The sequence below is a fragment of the Manis javanica genome, chromosome 2 (assembly GCF_040802235.1).
Source record: "Manis javanica isolate MJ-LG chromosome 2, MJ_LKY, whole genome shotgun sequence".
Classification (NCBI taxonomy): Eukaryota; Metazoa; Chordata; class Mammalia; order Pholidota; family Manidae; genus Manis; species Manis javanica.
The window spans coordinates 46,635,842-46,653,480 of record NC_133157.1 but is presented as its reverse complement, the minus strand read 5'-3'; the positions used below and the strand labels follow the sequence as shown (position 1 = coordinate 46,653,480).

At 39.0% G+C, this 17,639-nt stretch overlaps 1 protein-coding gene across 2 annotated transcripts; it reads right to left on the bottom strand.

Moving 5' to 3' along the window:
- Window positions 1-6,587: 6,587 nt before the first annotated feature.
- On the bottom strand, window positions 6,588-13,245 carry CDKN2B (cyclin dependent kinase inhibitor 2B). Of its 2 annotated transcripts, XR_012127687.1 has the most exons (3): window positions 12,776-13,245; window positions 9,534-10,549; window positions 6,588-6,801 (listed from the first exon to the last, which is right to left on the bottom strand). XR_012127687.1 is itself a non-coding variant. In XM_017644304.3 (2 exons), exons 1-2 carry the CDS (start codon window positions 12,935-12,937, stop codon window positions 10,289-10,291), a joined length of 423 nt encoding a protein of 140 aa, XP_017499793.1. In that variant the 5' UTR covers window positions 12,938-13,245; the 3' UTR covers window positions 8,919-10,288. The 2 variants fall into 2 exon arrangements, 1 of the variants encoding a protein (XP_017499793.1); XM_017644304.3 differs by lacking the exon at window positions 6,588-6,801 and having other exon boundaries at window positions 8,919-10,549.
- Between the last annotated feature and the right edge of the window lie 4,394 nt (window positions 13,246-17,639).

The window sequence follows — 17,639 nt, the reverse complement described above, 5'->3', positions numbered from 1 at the left end:
CGGTTCGAGAGCGCAGTCTGGTGGGTCCCGGCCCTGGGGCCGGATGGAGCTCAGAGCCGGGCTCGCCGGCTACCCGAAGGCGGCCAGTCGAGCCCAGGACGCCACTTTTGGGCAGGCGGCGCTGACCCGGTGTCCTAGCTTCGCGGGCCTGCAGTCAGTTTCGATCCGTCCAGAGCCTCGCCGGCTGGAGGCGCAGCCTGGCCGGCCGGGCGTCTGAGCAACAATGGGACTAGGCCCGGCCTTCGGAGCCCGCAAGGTGGCCCGCCTCGCAGTGGCTTCTTCTACATGTGCCCGGGCCTAGTGGCCTAAGTGGATAAGTGGATCCACAGCCGAGACCTGACAGGGCATGTAGACCAGACAGCAAGCCCCACACCATAAGGGGGAGGAAAATGAGGTTTGGATTGGCCAAGCCGCTGTACTGTAACCGAGAGGCCAGGTTTGACGGCAGCCTCCAGCCACTTCCCTATCCCTCACCTCCTCACACGACGCAGCCGCCGACCTGGACGGTTGGATGAAGTGAGGCTTTATTAGGGATCAGTCTTAAATAGCCCTCGCAATACAAAATCATCTTTGTTACAAATGCACCTCTCACCTGATCAGTAGGATTCACTGGGAATTTACTGAACCCCGTGTGCCCTGCCGAGGCTGTTTGCCACTATTCTGTCTAGAATGAATATTCGCTCCTTCCCTCTTCACAAGGCTGGCTCCTTCATCTTCGGGTCTCTTCTCAAGTATCCCGGCTCAGATTCTTCCTCTTTAGGCGCCACCGTATCACTCTTTTGTCGGTATAGCACTTAGCAAGCAGAAATAATCTTATGTAATTGTTTGTTTGTCTCTCACAGTAGTATATTAGCTCTATGGAAGCCCAGTCCTGTTCTGTCTTGCACTGCACTGATGACCACCCCTATTCTCCCCCTCCCCCCAAATCTCACAGGAGAGATGAACTAGTAAGAACATACAATTATAATGAAGGGGTTTTATTTTATGGCCAATGGAGGAGGGATATTTCAGGTGATGGGTAGGTGGAAAAACATCCTGAAGGAAAAATGCTGCCCAATTTCAGCATCGCATCATTTAAGGACCCTGGAGAAGCGGGAGAGTGAAAGGTTTCTGGGTCCAGGCAGGGTTATTAACTGTGGCAATGAGCCATGGTGGCTGAGGGTGAGAAGACCTTTATTACACATCTCTTGAAATTATTAGTCAGTGTTCTCTAGAGAAACAGAACCAATAGGATGTGTGTATGTGTGTGTGCGTGTGTGTGTATACATGTGCATGCGTGTGGGTGACTGAGGGAGAGAGATTTATTTTAAGGAATTAGCTTACCCAATTTGGGGAGCTGGCAAGGCTGAAATCTACAAGACATATAGACAGGCTGGAGCCCCAAGGAAAAGCTGGTGTTGTAGTTTTGAGTCACACGGCAGCCTGGAGACAAAATTTTTCTTCCTCCGGGAACCTTAAGTCTTTTCACTTAAGGCTTTCATTTGATTGGATGAAGCCCACACATATTATTGGGGATAACATTCAAAGTCGAAGGATTTAAATGTAACTATATCTTCAAAAAGATTACCAGCACAGCAACGTCTAGCCTAGTGTTTAGCCAAACAGTTGCGTACCAGAGCCTAGCTATATTGACAACTGACACATAATATTAAACATCACATTATCCCAGTAGTCTGCTGAGCCTCAGTTTCCCAGTCAAGTTTGATTTCAGGGATCTGTCTTTATTGATTGGGCCTGTTTAGCTTAACCTGTAAGCATTTCTTCTCCTTATTCTGGTGATAAGGGGGTTGCCCACTTGAGAGGAATCCCATTGAGTAAAAGCTTTTAGTAAGATCATTACAGAGTGGGTTCTGCGTTCAGTAAGTGTAAATTTTAAAATTTAAACTTAAATTCCATCTTGGTTTTCCCCTGCTGCCCAACACCTGTGTTTTGTTAGTTGTGGTATGTAGGGGAATTCTATCCAATTTTAATATCAGATTAAGCAAAATAAAATTGTGAAGATTAGTCATTGGCAGAATAATTTGTGGCATTCTAAAGACGTTTGGAATTGCAAATGACTTTCGACTATGTGCTCTTCAAAAAAATGTATGATCAGTAGCAACGTAGTATTATGTGTCTGCACTTTCACTTGTATTACTTATTTTATCCTTACAGTGGCCCTTTGAATTTGGAATTACTACCCTTATTTCATAAGTGAGAAATTTGAGGCTGAGAGGGGCTCAAATCTTTGATACTTTATGGCCAGTGTGTACCAGGGCTGAAGTCATCACGAAGGTCTTGGGATAAGCCTTGTGGTCTTTCTGTTGTGCTGAAAGAGGGAGTCAGTAGGGAGTGAGCTGTTGGTGGGTCATTTGTCCAGACAGAATCACTGAATGTTGGAGCTTTGCTCTCTTTGGCCTAAAAAACTGAGTCTGCAGATCTAAGTTTTGAATAGAAGAAAATGATTTTCTATTTTGGATCAGCAAATTCATTTCATAGGCAGAGACAGAAGAAGGCATCTTACTTAACATAACTTGTATTTTGCGTTCTCCCCGCCGCCCCATGATGTCCCAGGACACCAAGGTTTTTCCTTCAGATAACTCTTGATTATCAAAATTCCAGGAGAAAGTTCCCTGATATGGCAAATGCTCAAATCGAAAACTGATAAGACAAAAGACACCATAAGCAAGATTTAAAAACTATTATTTGAACATATATGACAAGAGATTATCTTCTGGAATATTTAAGTAAATACATAAATGAGTAAAAAGATAACCTAGTAGAAAAACGAGCCAAGAATATAATGGGCATTTCATAGTAGAGCATATACAAATTGTCATATAGTCAGAAAAAGTTGAAAATACATTTTCTTTATATATAAAATATATAGAAATTTTTATAAATATGTAGAGATATATATTCTTTACTCAGTAAAGAAATGTAACAAAAACAATTACTTATAACCTTTACGTGTGGCAAAAATAAAAGTGATAACATTGGCAAAGTTGCCAGGAAACAATAACCCTTACACACTATATGACTTGGTGCAGTTATTTAGGAAGACAACTTTATGTATTTATCAAAATTGTGTGTGCATATATTTACTCTTTAACTTAGTAATTCCACTCCTGTAACTCATATAAGTATGCAAAGATACTCATATGTAAATATATGGAAACATATATACTATACACATAGTGTATATATATATATATGTATGGAAAGAAATATATATTATATATGTACCCTTTGGTAATTTGATTCCTATAACTCATGTAAATATGAAGAGCTTCTGTATTTTATATATACACATATGTAAATATTGAACATAATACATATGCACACATATACACACACATTATGCAAAGATTTTACACACAGACACACATATGCATGGACACATATTTTGTATGTGTGAGAGATGTACGCTTAGCCTCAGCGGTTTTATTCTTAAATTGCTACAAATAGCTCATATAAGGATGCAAAACATATTCTTCATAGCATCATATGTAGTAGCAAAATAAAAAACAAGAAAGGAAAAAGGAAAACATTTACATGTTTGTCAGGGAGACTGGGTTTTAAAAAATTAAGAGTCATCCATAAAATACAAAAATATATATATATGCAGCCATATAAAAAAATGAAGTGTATCTGCATGTCCTGATAATGGAAGTTGTCAAAGATATATTATTAATTAAAGAAAACAAGTTGTAAACAGTATGATCCCATTTATGTTTTCCAGATTTGTGTATTGGGGGAGAGATGTTTATCTCTGGGAGGTTATTAAAAAAATATGTCTTCCCTGGGTAGTGAGAATGTTGGGTAGAAATGTTTCAGATTTTTATTTAATTCTATTTGTTTTTTGTACTGTTTGACAATTTACTATGAACAAGAATTTTAAAGTAACTGCCACAGAAATCTAGGGCTCCAAACCTAGAGATTCTAATTCTGTAGACCCTGAAGTTGGTCAGTAAATCTAAATTTTAGAACATCTCCATCGGTGATTCTTATAAGGAGCCAGGGTTGAGGACCACGTCCCTCTCTGTTGATCTCAAGTGACTGGTGGGGACAACACCATCATGTATATATATATAATAAATACCAGGGAGTGAATGTAAAATGAATGTCTTTAAATTTTTCCCTAGAAAGGGGCCGACACTAAGTTCTTCTGTTTATGATGGGATATAAACACATCAAAAGACTCCTAAAATCCTGAAATAGACCTATATGTGATAACCCTATCAAAAGCAGCTCAGAGATATAGTAGTAGAGAGTTACAAAATACTTTAGGTAAGGTTATAGTTTCTAACTCTAGGTGGCATGTTGGGAGGGGATACAGGGTACTGTGGTACTGTAAAGGGTATTGTGCCCTTGGGAAGGTAGTTGGGCTTAGCAACTCACAGATGGGATGAAGAACCATATGGTATATTTCCAACACTCACCCTTCAGAAGAAAACTTGGGTTTACATAGACATACATATACACACATATATGTAAGTAGATCTACTGACCTATCTATAGGTTTTCAAAGAGAATAAATTGCTTACTGTTTTATGTATATATGTTATCTCTTATAAACATACTATAAAATATACAATAATATATGCTGAAATTATTTACGGCTTAATCTGATAAGGAAAACAAAATGTAATTATTTATACTATGAAATGAATGAAGTTTGAAGAACAGTGGATAATCCTTACATATTTGGTTTGAGATTATATTGAAAGCCACCCAAACAGCAGAAACTCACCACTGGTTCTGATTCTCACTCTGTTTCCCACAGCTCAGCACTTAGTATCTGGTGCAGAAGAAAGTGGAATTCTCAAGGAGTCTCAATTTCCAGCTAAGACGAGGAGATGGAGAAATTTGTGATGGGATAAGAAGGTAATGGGGAGTTTTTTAAAATGAAATAGAGACCCTGAGGTCACATGAGAAAGGGTTCAAAAGAAGTAGCACCTACCCTTTCATAATATAGAGTATTTGAATGAGAGGCTGGATAAATATAATATTATGCACTTTGGAAGGAGGCCAAATATGAAAGGGAAATGAGGCATGGCTTAATTACTGTAATTTGTCTTAAAGTTTTGACTTTAACTCTGTTGTAAAATATTTTCTGTGCCAATACTGATTCTGTATTTACTGGAGGCCTAATATCATGGGTTTCTGAGTGAGGAGCAGATTAATAGGTATTTAGAATCCTTGGTGAACTTCCAGTATAATGTAGATGTGTGTGCAATAGCATTTATCATTTTCATACATCTCTCATAGGTATTTTTCCCCAGAAAAAGCTTTGGTTTATATTTATTTCAAGCTTTAAATTAGTAAATCAGAGTTGGGTGTTCACTTTTGATGTACATGCTTATTTATACTACTGTGCTTAATATGTAATCCATGTCAGTTACATATTATTTCATAGCAGCACTGGCTTCAAAGCAAAATTTCCTTTATTACCTAATTAATAAAGGGATGATACCTAAAAATTACTAGTTTCTATAAAGTATTTTCTTCCTCATGCAATGAATGATATTAAGATACTCTGAGTGGGGGATTCAAGAGGCAAGAAAGGAGTCATTCCATTTATAATAGCTGAACTTGAGAAAAGTTTTATAGAAAGTCAAGTTAGTAGGGAATGAACAGATTCCCATTAGTTTAGGTCTGGAAGTATTTCACAAATCCCCCCCCCCCCTCATGCTGACCATACAGTTTATTTTGGTTTGATTTGACTAATTCTGTTGAACTATTATCCATCTTTCACAAAACCACCCCCAGGCTGTTCCTCCTTCTTACTCATTTTTTTTTTGCTTCCTTTTCATCTCATTCTCTGCACTCCTGAAATGGCTAACATGCACATATTTAGGTGATACAGAACTCTTCCCTAACCAGTTGGTGCCTACTATCACCCAGGCAAAATTTAAGGACCTGAAGTTTCAAGGAATCAAATGCAAACCAGAAAGTACAGACCCTTAGAAATGGGTCCGTAAAATACATGTATTTTGGTGTTTATAGTGTTACTCATCTCTTACTGACTTCTACCGACTAGCATTCTCTTGCCTTTGCACCTTCTGTTCCTTCTAGAATCTCCAACCTTTTCTCTTGGTTGTAGCTCCTACACCAACCTATTTAGGTCAGAATTCCTTGTATTATGCTGGCTTAAAAATCAGCTTTTCTTCCAGAGCACTTTTACTCATTTGTAAATATCTACTTCATTATTTTATAAGTCTGTCAGGTCTGCTTGCTTATCTCACTTTAAGATATTTCTTAAATATAATTAAGATAATTTTTCTAGTGGTTTTAAGTGGCATGGGAGAGGTGCAAAATACAACAGGAAGAATCACAGGTAAGATGAAGTGAGAAAGATCTTAAAATTAAACTAAGCATTCTCTTTGCAAAGCATCTTTTATGTTCTAGTTCCCACAAACTTGTCTGTAATTTTTCATTTAAGTAGTGGAAGGTGGTGCTTATAAAGATTTCTCTTCTTTGGCTCCAAAATCTTAAAATGTGTCTCTTCTCTCCATTCCTCTCTACATTTTTCTTTGGTTCATACCATGGCAGAATTTTTACTAATACAATGTAAGACGCCATTATGGTTATTGTGAAACAAAGTCTTGAAGGAATAGAAAACTTTAATGATAATAGGGAATTTAGAAGTGATCTAGTCCAACTCCTACCTTTTAAAGATGAGGAAAATTGAGGCTAATCAAAGTACATGACTTAGTAGGTCATATATATTGAATTAGTTGAAGAACCATTACTGGAACCCAGGTCTTCCAATTTCCAGTCAAGTCCTAATTTCTGTTTCTTCCTTGGGATTTATTCTTCCTTGGGATTATAAATAGAACAGGAGAAGATATTGAAAGTATTGTGACTCGGCTATTGTTGTTCCAAGTAATTTTTAAAGTTAAACTTGTATTACTTTCTTATGTACTATCGTCTATCTAATCTCTATGTATCTATTTGTTGCTTAGTAATTTAACACTGAAATTACACAAATGTAAAGATTATTCTTCAGATTTTCACAGAATAACTCAATAGTTTGTTAATAATGAAAACCTAGTAACCATGTCAGAATTTAGTTATGATTAGCTACTGACATAAACATGAAAGCAGAACTCTTGTACTTTAGATAGCACCAGGTTTTGAATTTGCTTCAGAAGGCAATCCATAGAATGTTTATGTGATTTCTATCATTTTTACAGATCTCTCGTTCTATGTGCTCTTCTTTTGATAGAGTGGCAATGTCTTGAACATTGGAAAAATTACCCTACACTGAAAACAATCAGCCTCTGGTGAAGTATAAAAGGAAAATAAGCATGTTTGTTTTTTGAAATAATCGAGAGGTAATTACACAGGTGTTAAAACCCCTATTGATTATTACATATTAATACACAAGTAGTTTGTTTTTAACATTTCTCATAAAGGAAGGGCATTATAGAATCTCAATGTAAGTGTAATTTAGTTGTATTTATTTGCTGAAGGTCAGTTACCTAGCTTTATAAGATGACCTATTTGGTCCTGGACACCATACTATGTTTGCTATAGTAGAGAAAACAAAATATCATGGAAGTATTCCTATGTACATACTTTCCCAAAGCTGCCTGGAGTTTTATAGATCTTGAGTTCTTCTTTTTAATCTGTTTCATTCCTTAGATCTGAAATTACTAATTTTAGCCATTAGAGCAAAGAAAAATTTAAATAGATTTTGCTTTCATAGAAAATCATCTTTGTTTTTTCACCCATCCACTCAGTTGAAAAAGAAAATATAAAAACAAGGTCACATGAATAAGTTATTAAGTTCTGAATTTGTTTCACTTCCACATGTTGGAATGAAGGTTAGGTAGTAAGATTTGCACACAACTTGGTAATATTTTAGACTTAGATACAGAAATATACATGCTTATTTTTCTGTAATTCCACAGTGGAGCCAGAATCAGGGCTCATGTATGTAGAGCTGTTTGTATGTATCCTTCAAAATAAATCTTTTAACATATTTAACAGTGTATATCTCCTTGTGCTGCTGATGAAACACACTAGCCAAACCTGTCTACCAGGTGGTTTTGAAAGTTGAATTTACATAGATTAATAAATTACTATTTCAGTGTAGCCAGGTGGTTTGGTTTCCAATGTTTTGATGTGTGTGTGTACAAAAGAAACAGAAACAATGTAGTATGGTACAGAACCACATCTTTTTTGGTTTTCCTTGATACCAGTTTGTTACCAGACTCCACAATTTCTCTAAATTAGAAGTGAAGTGACAGGTTTCATATGTATTTCAAGGGAGTATTATTTTTCATTACTCAGCCTCTTGGAGCTAGCAAATTTGAATATCTTGGAACTTAATTAGAGGACAAGATAAGGGATTTCATAAGTGAAATGAAAGATTTTAAACGATCACTTGGGTTTTATGCAGAATACTTCCTAGCAATTATAAAAACAATATATATAAACTTTAAAATACTGTTCTTAAAACCGATAGTAGTTGGGTGCTTAATTGATAATTAAAATTGTGTTTTCTGTCCCTGTGACTTAATTTGAAAATGGGATTTCCATTTCCTTTGTTCCCCAAATCCTTTTTTTAGATCTTTGGAGGCTATTCTTCATATTTTTAACATTTTAAAGTAGAAAACAGTGTTCAGATTTATTAAATACTATAGAAAGAAAAAGATCCTAGAAACTTACAAGGGAGATCCTGTTTCTGCTTAAAAAGATTAGCTTGCTTTATATCTATCACTAATGATGTTGGAGAACAGGATGGTGCAGTGGAAAAATAAAAATGTAACCAGAAGCTTTGGAGCTCGACAGACTTACTTTGCACCACCATAGAGTGACTATCTTAAAGAGAAGTGAACCCCTTTAAACCTTTAACATTTCTCAGGAGTTAGTGGCAAATTCATGAAATACATATTTAAACCAAATCACCCACATCTTGGAGTCCAATCTCTATTATTTTTTCTTTATTAAAACAGTGAAGTATCAGTTGTTCCAATGCTGTAATGAATCAAGCAACACTGGAAATTAAATCCCAAAGCAATGCACCTTTAGTTTGTTCAGCAGATATAAAGACATGCCAAGAGCCTTCATCATATATTTTCAACAATTCTATACTCAGTCTACTCTTTGAGCAAACCTTTGGTAAATGTCCGGAGATAATTTACTGCATTAAGTGCATCGACCCTTATAAAAGACATTTGGAATATTTCATAGTTTGACCCCTGAGACACTCTTAAAAGGAAACAGTAAAAAAAAAAATTTTAACAAAGAAATAAATAGGTTGAAGGTGAAAATAATTAGGCGTTGGCATTATGTTTCATTTAAGAGCTTTAGTTCTTCCTTATTTTCTCACCGAGGAACATGAGCTACTGTATTTAAAGCCTCCCCATTAAGTGCGATTGTTAATGAACAACAAAAATACTACGAATTTCACAGGGGGGGGGGCTTCTGTAGCTGATAGTATATATATGAAGCATATCGTTACAGTTAATTGCTACAGTTGCTCTCACTACAATCTACCACGTCACTGTGAGCTGACGTCAGGAACGCCGCTGGAATCTCACCTGGACAGAATTGCGAACAGCAAGCGCCAGCCCCTTTCTGAGAGCCGTTGTGCGTCACCTTGACCCAGGGATTTTAAAACGCGCGCGAATTCGCAGTGGCTCCTGTTGCTTTTCTTCCCCGTCACTATCCAGTGGAGTTGGGCGCGAGTCTCCGGGCTTCCAGTGAGTATCATTTGCCTGTGATGCACTGCGTGTAAAGCGTTGGGCGCCTACTGACGGATCTGTCCGCTGTCCTCGTCTGGACCCCAAAGCTCAGGTTTTCCCTCACAGCCGCCAGCGCCAGAAGCGGAGGCTCACAGGGCTCCTTCAAGGCGAGTGGGGCGAGCGTGCCCGAATCCCACTCACCGCCGCCTCCCACCCCGCCCCCAGCATCTTTTTGGTGAAAATTTGCAGGCACCCGGGGTCATTCAGGACTTCTTCACATGCCGCTTTTCGGAGAAAATCCTGGGAAAAAAACAAAAACAAAAACAAAAACAAAAAACGACACCCGGGAACTTAGTATTCCGCTCCTAAGTCTCTCGGGAAATCCATTTGCCCCACCTCTGTTTTGCTTCAAGGTGAGTGGCGAGGGCGGGATCCAGGGGAAGAACAACCTAAAATAATTTATTCCCAGTCTACCCCTTCTTCCCCGCGAGGAGCCCGGTCACGCAGGAAGGCAATAAGGCTTTCCGCCGCTCCACATCTGTAGCCTTCATTTAAAGTTGGGCGTGGGAACTGGAGAGAGAAACGTTGTGGGCGGCAGGGGGCATCTTCCATCAGTCTCCTGCGGCCGCGCGCAGGTACAGTGCGACGTCGCGGTGGCCCCGCTCCTCAGCCAGGTCCGCGGGCAGGCGGCCCCAGGCGTCACGCACGTCTAGCCGCGCCCCGGCTCGGTGCAGCGCCACCAGCGTGTCCAGGAAGCCCTCCCGGGCGGCGTCGTGCACGGGTCGGGTGAGGGTGGCGGGGTCGGTGCAGTTGGGGTCCGCGCCATGAAGCAGCAGCAGCTCGGCTACGCGGGCGCTGCCCATCATCATGACCTGCGGGAGGGAGCAGAGTGGTCAGGGCGAGGGGAGGCAGCGGCGAGATGCAGGACTGGACAGGGACAAGTAGAACCATTCAGGAAGGTATCCACCTAAAGGCAAAGGCGCTTACAAACTTCAGGAATCTGGCAATGCTTTATTTGCTGATGAATACCCACCCATCTGCTCCACCACCGGCCCGTTTTATACTCTTTACTCAGCCCTAATTGAGTTCCATTTTTTTCCTTCAAAAATGTGGAGACAAGAAAGACCTGATGATAAAGTGATTATCATTACTTGTGGGACAAAAAGAAAATTCTGAATTCCACCGGAACATGGAAATCTATTTTATTAAATGATTTATGGGAGGAGTTGAATTTATTTAAAGGCTTTTAAATTCTTAAATTATTTTCTCCTTCTCTCCCCAACTCTCCCAACCATAATCCAGGTCTAAAAGTATTAGGCAGTCAGCTGATACTTTTCTAGAAGTTAGAGTAGTGGTTTAGGGGAGAAAACAAGAAACAACTAAGTTTAAAATAAGGTTTTCTTTGCTTCTGTACTAAATCCCCCCCTGTGGAAGACTTTTGCTTTTCACTGTTATATGTCTGTGCTCATATATGGAATATAGTCTGACAATTTGAGCCAAAATTGGAGATAGAGGGGAAAAACACACATAGGCCTATAAGATGATGAAAACAAATTACTTGCTTTTAATAAATGGTTTGCCATTTTAGTTATTTTAAGTTAATGTTATAAAAGATAAGGGATGAAGTTTAGAGGGTAATATAACGTACACAGTTTTACATTGCACAGGATTTTATAATGTAAATAGTAAATAATTTGCAATATAAAAAAACTTGGATGTTGGTCAAATCAGAGCAATGCATGACTTAGAAAAAATGTTTTGGAGCAGTAATCCTATATTATATCCATTTGTGTACATGTGTATTATGCAAGCATTTACATTATTTTAATAAAACAATTTTTCATAACTAAATATCCAAAATGGTGTTATTTCTTATGCGTTTATGTTTTAAAATGTACCATGTAACTGAAAAATTGTATATTGTTTCATGAATAGTAGAAATACCCATTTCCTTCCTTAAAAACCATGGTATTTCTACTAGTGATATAGAGAAGGGGGGGGGAAGAGTGGTTCTTGGTATTTCAGAAAATGGTGAATTAAAACTACAAAAGCCTCTTTTTACAATTATTAATATAATTTGAAGTCTTTAAGAACTACTTTACAATATTTTTGCTACTTTAAACTATCATTTCTTATACAACTCTTCCAAGAATTCAAAAGGAATGAACACATTTTCTTTAAAATCTATAGGATTAACACGATTCCTTAATAATGGCTTGGTTCATGAAGGTGATAGTGCATACCAGATATGACCATAATAGTCAATAGTAAAGCACACGACTACCTGAGATTTTAAAGAAATTAAAAAAATCAGAATTAAAGTGGGACTGATAGTTAAACATTGAATAAATGGATTTTAACAATAAAGAGATTATTTATGAAAACCCTTTGCCATTTAAAAAGGACCAAACAGTTGCTGCGGGGAATGCTTTTGTATAATTAAACAATAAAAATTTACAGATAAATATGTCTTTCTTAAGTTAACACTTAAAATTCACTACTAACATAGAGGAATTAAGTACTGTTACTGAGGAATCCCGTCTTAGTCCTGTGTGTTCAATTCACCTCTATGAGGAAAGAATACAAAGAATTTCATATTGCAGCGTGAAAGTTCAGTGATTTTTTTCCCCATGGTCTATTTTTTTTATGATTTCATAAACCCAATCCGGATTGTGTAACTTGTAATTTATCTCTATCATTGAAAAGTGATCGCTATCTGTTGAAAGGCAAACAAAACAGCTCTCCTTCCCAAATAACTTGCTCCTTTTCCCCTTTCCTCCCCCTTAAATCGATCTCTTGCATCTCTTATGATGAGACTGGAGAGGGAATATATATATATATATATATATATATATATATATATATATATATATATATATATTTTCCCCACCATTAAAAAGAAAACCAAACCGAGGGAGTGGGTTTTCCTAACTCTTTAGAATTTCTGGTGGGTGAAAACCTGCTTTACATCTGGGCCTCACGCCTCCAGCAAGAAACAGGTCTATGTCGGTGGAGATCTCAGTCCAGCCGCTTCCCACGGCGGCCGCTCCCCCGCGTTCATGCGCCCCCTGCCGGCGAGGCCCCGGGGCCCCAGCTACCTGGATCGGGCGCCTCCCGAAGCGATTGACTCCGTTTGGATCCGCGCCGGCTTCTAGGAGTTGCCGCACGGCCTCCACTTGCCCCCGAGCCGCGGCGCTGGCCAGGCCCGTACCGCTGCCGCCACCACCACCACCAATCCTGCCCTTGTCTTCTTCGCGCATTTCGTAGCCCCTGGACGCAAAATGACCCGGATAATCTACCGCTGGCCTTAAACTTCGCGACACTCCTCCTTCCCTCCCCGCCTCTCCCTGGAGCGCTCTCCCCTCCGGGGAGAGCTTAATTCAGCTTCCGTCCCCTTTCGTTGTCCCGCGGCTCGGAGACCCGTGCAATGGCCGAGCGGCCGGCGGTTAAACCGGGCTTTTCCTGGATCGTTGCCAGGAAAAGTAGCCTCGTGCTGCCGCAGCCTCGCGCTAAGCGGCTCCGGCCGCAGAAGGCGGGCGTGTAGCAGCGTCCTCCCCGCCGAGCCCCGCTCTGGCAGAGTAGAGGACCGGCCGGGAAAGAACCAGTTTCCAGCTGGGCGGCGGGGCTGGGCTCTCACCACCCCCTTAGGCTCCGCCCCCTATCGGGCAGGCCAGCGCAGGCACGTCCCACTATGCAGATGACGTTACAGTCGGTAAGGGTAGGGGCGGGGTGGACCCTGCTGGGGCGCATGCGCCGGACACCCAGCGCGTCCCGCCAGCTCCCTGCTCTCCGGGTGTCCCCCAAAGCCTTGGCTAGGTTTTTGGAAACCTTTATCAATACACCCAGCAACTAATCCCCTCCTCCAGCAGGCGGAGCAGAGGATTTCTATTCTTTCAGCCCCAGGCCAGCTGATTTCACTCTGGAAAGGTTAGTCGTCCCTTGTGTAATCGAATGGCTTAGAAAAAGGCGTTTAACTCCATCTCTCTTAAGATATCTGTAAGTGACAGCTCTGCAACTGTCATTCAGGCTAAATTCATCCCCAGGCAGTATTTGAACTTCACTAGCTTCAGATCTAGCATCAGCCTTAGCAATTCTCTTATGGGTGTGTCTTTCTATCTGAACCAGTCAAAAATCAGTCTCAGGGAAAAATCCTGAGCACTCTGTTTTGAATGCGCTTTTTATTCTTTTCATCTTTGCATTATGGATATAATATTTACAAAAACAATAGTTTGGTATTAAAAATGGCAATCTGGGACCTGTAAGATACTAAATAAGTATTTAATAATCTGAAATCCCAGTTTCATGATATTTGAATAGTATAATTTTGTTTGCACTCTTACTTATTTAAACCCACCTTGGCAAGTATTTGATTTTTGTTTATCATGAGTAATAAAGGAAATTTATACAGTAATAGTGAAATATAATAAAACAAGGGTGTGGTGCTAGGCCTGTCATTAAACAGGCTGAACCTGTCATTAAATACTCCTCTGAAGATTTAAAGGCCAAGTGTTTTTCTTTTCTTCCCAGTTTTCCTAGGTGTGTTTGAATTAACAACATTGCTTTAAATACTTAAGATATTACAGCTGATGCTCAATTGAAATAGGAAGGGAACCAGAAGTTATGTATCTGTTCTGAAAACTTTGGTGAGGAATTATATTAGAATGGGCCTCTCCTAACATGGAACAGTTCTTATTTACAACATCATTTTTGTTTCAGGGTCCCAAGAAAGACAATCTTTAATGGAGAGCAATTGCTTGCTTACTCACAAATGAAAGAGTTCATGTGTTTCTTCTAGCGTAACTTGGCTTGGATTCCCCTTCCCCTAACCACTGTAGAATGAAGAAGAGCCCTTTAAAAACAGGGGGCCCATGAAAGTAGTGGTTAGGGCTGAAGATATACTGACAGCCTCAGTAAAGCTGAAATCCACCTGGAGAGGGAAGGGAAGGAGGCAACATTATAACAATTTTTCTCCCTCTCTCACCTAAACCCTCTATCTTAATTTCAGTTTCTTAATTCCTCTACCTCTAAATTTATTTGAACTTCCATTCTTTTCTTGAAAAAATGGTCCTTTTATTTGTTGATGGTGGCACCCTCTATTCCTTTGTCTGGATAGAGGAACAGAAGTCAACTTCTGGGTGAAAGCATGTATGAACTGTTTTTGGGGCCAGTCCTCAAGCACAGTGTAGTGGGTTTTACAGGTGTGTACATAAAATGGGAGAAGGAAGAGGAGAGATGAACAGTAGGGAGCCAGAGTTTTTGAAATGGATGGTATTGGTTCTTTGCTATTCAGTCTGTGGGGCTGAGTCACCAGACTGATACTGGTGAATGTGGTGGCAGATGGGCTCAGTCCATAATACCTTCTTCGGAACAGCCTAGGTACCCTGAAATTTAGTGCACAGCCACCTGTAACAAGGCAGGTTGCCTTCCTTTTAAAGGAGTGTTTTTCTGCCTTTTTTTCTAATGGATCTGGTAATTAAAGTTAGTTTAACAAAACTTAGTTCAGCATGTCCTATATTTCAGGCGTTCACAATTGAATAAGTTATGGATCCTAGCTTTTAAGAAACTCTCCCTAGTGGCATGCAAAACTAATAATTTAACATTAAACTATCAAGTTTCTTAGGAGAAGTTGCCACCTGGAGAGTCTTTAAAGAATGCATTGGAAATTATTTCCTGTGCTCTTTCCTCAAGTCTTGGATTTCTCTGAAATTTAACAAAAAGTTTAGGAAAAGGTAACCTGAGCCAATTTTTGAGTCATCTTAAATGGTAGGCATGGCCAAAGTGTCTGAAAAATAAAAACTATTTGGAGTTCGTAAGGAGATGGAAGAGAATTGGGTTTTTTTTTTGTTGTTGTTGAAAGGTGATAGATCAAGAGTGGTGAGATAGGGAAAAAAACATTGAGGAGGATGACTGAGAATATTCCACAAGGAGGTTATGTGAACTTTGTTAAGTTGACGGAAGAACTCTGGGGCAGGTGAAATGTCGCTAGAGATATGCGCGATCACTAGCACCACGGACAGCGCTTCCCTCTTCAGCAGGTCTGGGTGGTCCTATCCCATTCCAGACTAAAAATTCCTGAGGAAGCTTCAAACTTGATCTTACAAATCTGTGTTATTCCTTGAAACTCAAAGGAAACCACATGGAAGAAGCTCAATAGATTTATTTACAAAACCAAACTGCTCAACCTGGTTTCCAAATATTATTGGATTATCTAATATTCTTTACGTAAAGAACATTAAATCTATAAGAAGTCATACTTACTGTCTATTCTCTTCCAAGTGTTTACAAGTATTATTTCATTTAATATTCATCAAACTTCTATGCAACATGCATTAGTATCTCAATTTTACAGACAAGACAAAGGTTTCACACAAGTTAAGTAACTTGCATGCTAGCCAATCATTGTTGGAGGTGGGGTGTAACCGGTGTGGCTTCAGAGCCTCTACGCCTTATGATACATAGCATTTTTAACAGCTGTCTTGGTAGGCTTAAGTGGAAAAAAAGCACAGTGAACTGGCTTATAATTATTTTCCAGTCTGTGCTGTTTTCCAGATGTCTCACCTCACAGCACACCCTTAATAGACTTCAGAGATGACATTTCACATGTAATACAATAGCACATTTGTCTTGGACAATGGAGTGAGATAATGAAACATTTTACCTCTCCCTAAAACCCAGCTATCTCTAGGATGAAACACAATCTGTTGTTAATGCTTTGAATACATTTAAGAGATGAAATAGATGGGAACATAGTGGACAGCTGAAACTTGGAATTGTCACAGCTATGCCTTTTAATAGGATGGATAATTTATAAGTGAGAAGAGAAAAAGTAAATGGCAAATTGGCATAGAATTTTGAAGGTAAATAGAAGGGAATGAATAGAATCAATTCCAGTATTATAAATAACATAGATCCCTAGCAACAATGTTTATATTCTAGTTTGTGAATCTAGATAGGTGCCAACTATAAAATTGTGAACAGAATTAACATAACTGAGTAACCAGGAGAAGTAGTGACATAACTTTGCATATGGTTGGATCCAAGATAGTGTTTTTAAGTGGGGAGAGATGGAAATTCAGAATCATTTTTGTGGCTTTTTCAAGCTATATATGAGCCACCTCCCACCAGGGGGCTATGCAATTCATTCCATTTCATCAGTTGAGATTTTTGCTCCAAGATCTGCAGTGTATCACCTTCTATATCCCTGTTTCTTAAGTTTAATCGAATGGTGGGCATACTCATCTTTTAGCATCTATACTAGTATTCTAGGGCTGCTATAACAGAATACCACATATTGGGTGGATTAAGCAACATAAATATTTTTTCTCACAGTTTTTGTGCTTTTGGTTTCCTCTGAGGCCCCTCTCTTTGGCTTACAGGTAGTCACTGTACTGTGTACATGCAAGCCCCTGGTAATCTCCTTTGAAATTACCAAATTTCCCCTTCTTATCAGGGTACCAGTCAGATTGGATTAGGACCCACCCCAAGAGCCTCATTTTAACTTTGTCACCTTTTTAAATGCCTTATCTTCAAATTTAGTCACATTCTGAGATACTTGAGGTTAAAGATTTAACAGATGAATTTTGGGGGAACACAATTCAGTCCTTAACATAGTTTTTTCCAATTTTTACACATATCACTTTTTATTTATTTTTAAATTGTTATTAATAATTTTTTGGAATAAGGATGAAAATAAGATCAACACATTGAAATTGGTTGAAATTGATACCAATCTCTTATATCTCTTTTAATATATAGGTTTCCCTCTTTCTTTTTTTCTTTTCCTTTCAATTTGTTGCATAAATTGGATTGTTCTTTAGCTTTCTGAAATCTGTACTTTGCAGAATGCTTCTTCATTGCACATTGTTCTCTGTCACCTGTATTTCTTTTATTATTTAGCTCTAGAATCTGGATGTGATTCAGGTTTTATATTTTGGCAAAAATGCTTCATAAATAGTATTGTAT

Excerpts from the sequence above, each read along its gene's own strand:
- CDKN2B (XM_017644304.3), bottom strand. The coding sequence starts at position 12,937 with ATGCGCGAAGAAGACAAGGGCAGGATTGGTGGTGGTGGTGGCGGCAGC. Across the intron at positions 10,550-12,775 it reads TCGGGAGGCGCCCGATCCAG|GTCATGATGATGGGCAGCGC; the intron begins GTAGCTGGGGCC and ends TCCCTCCCGCAG.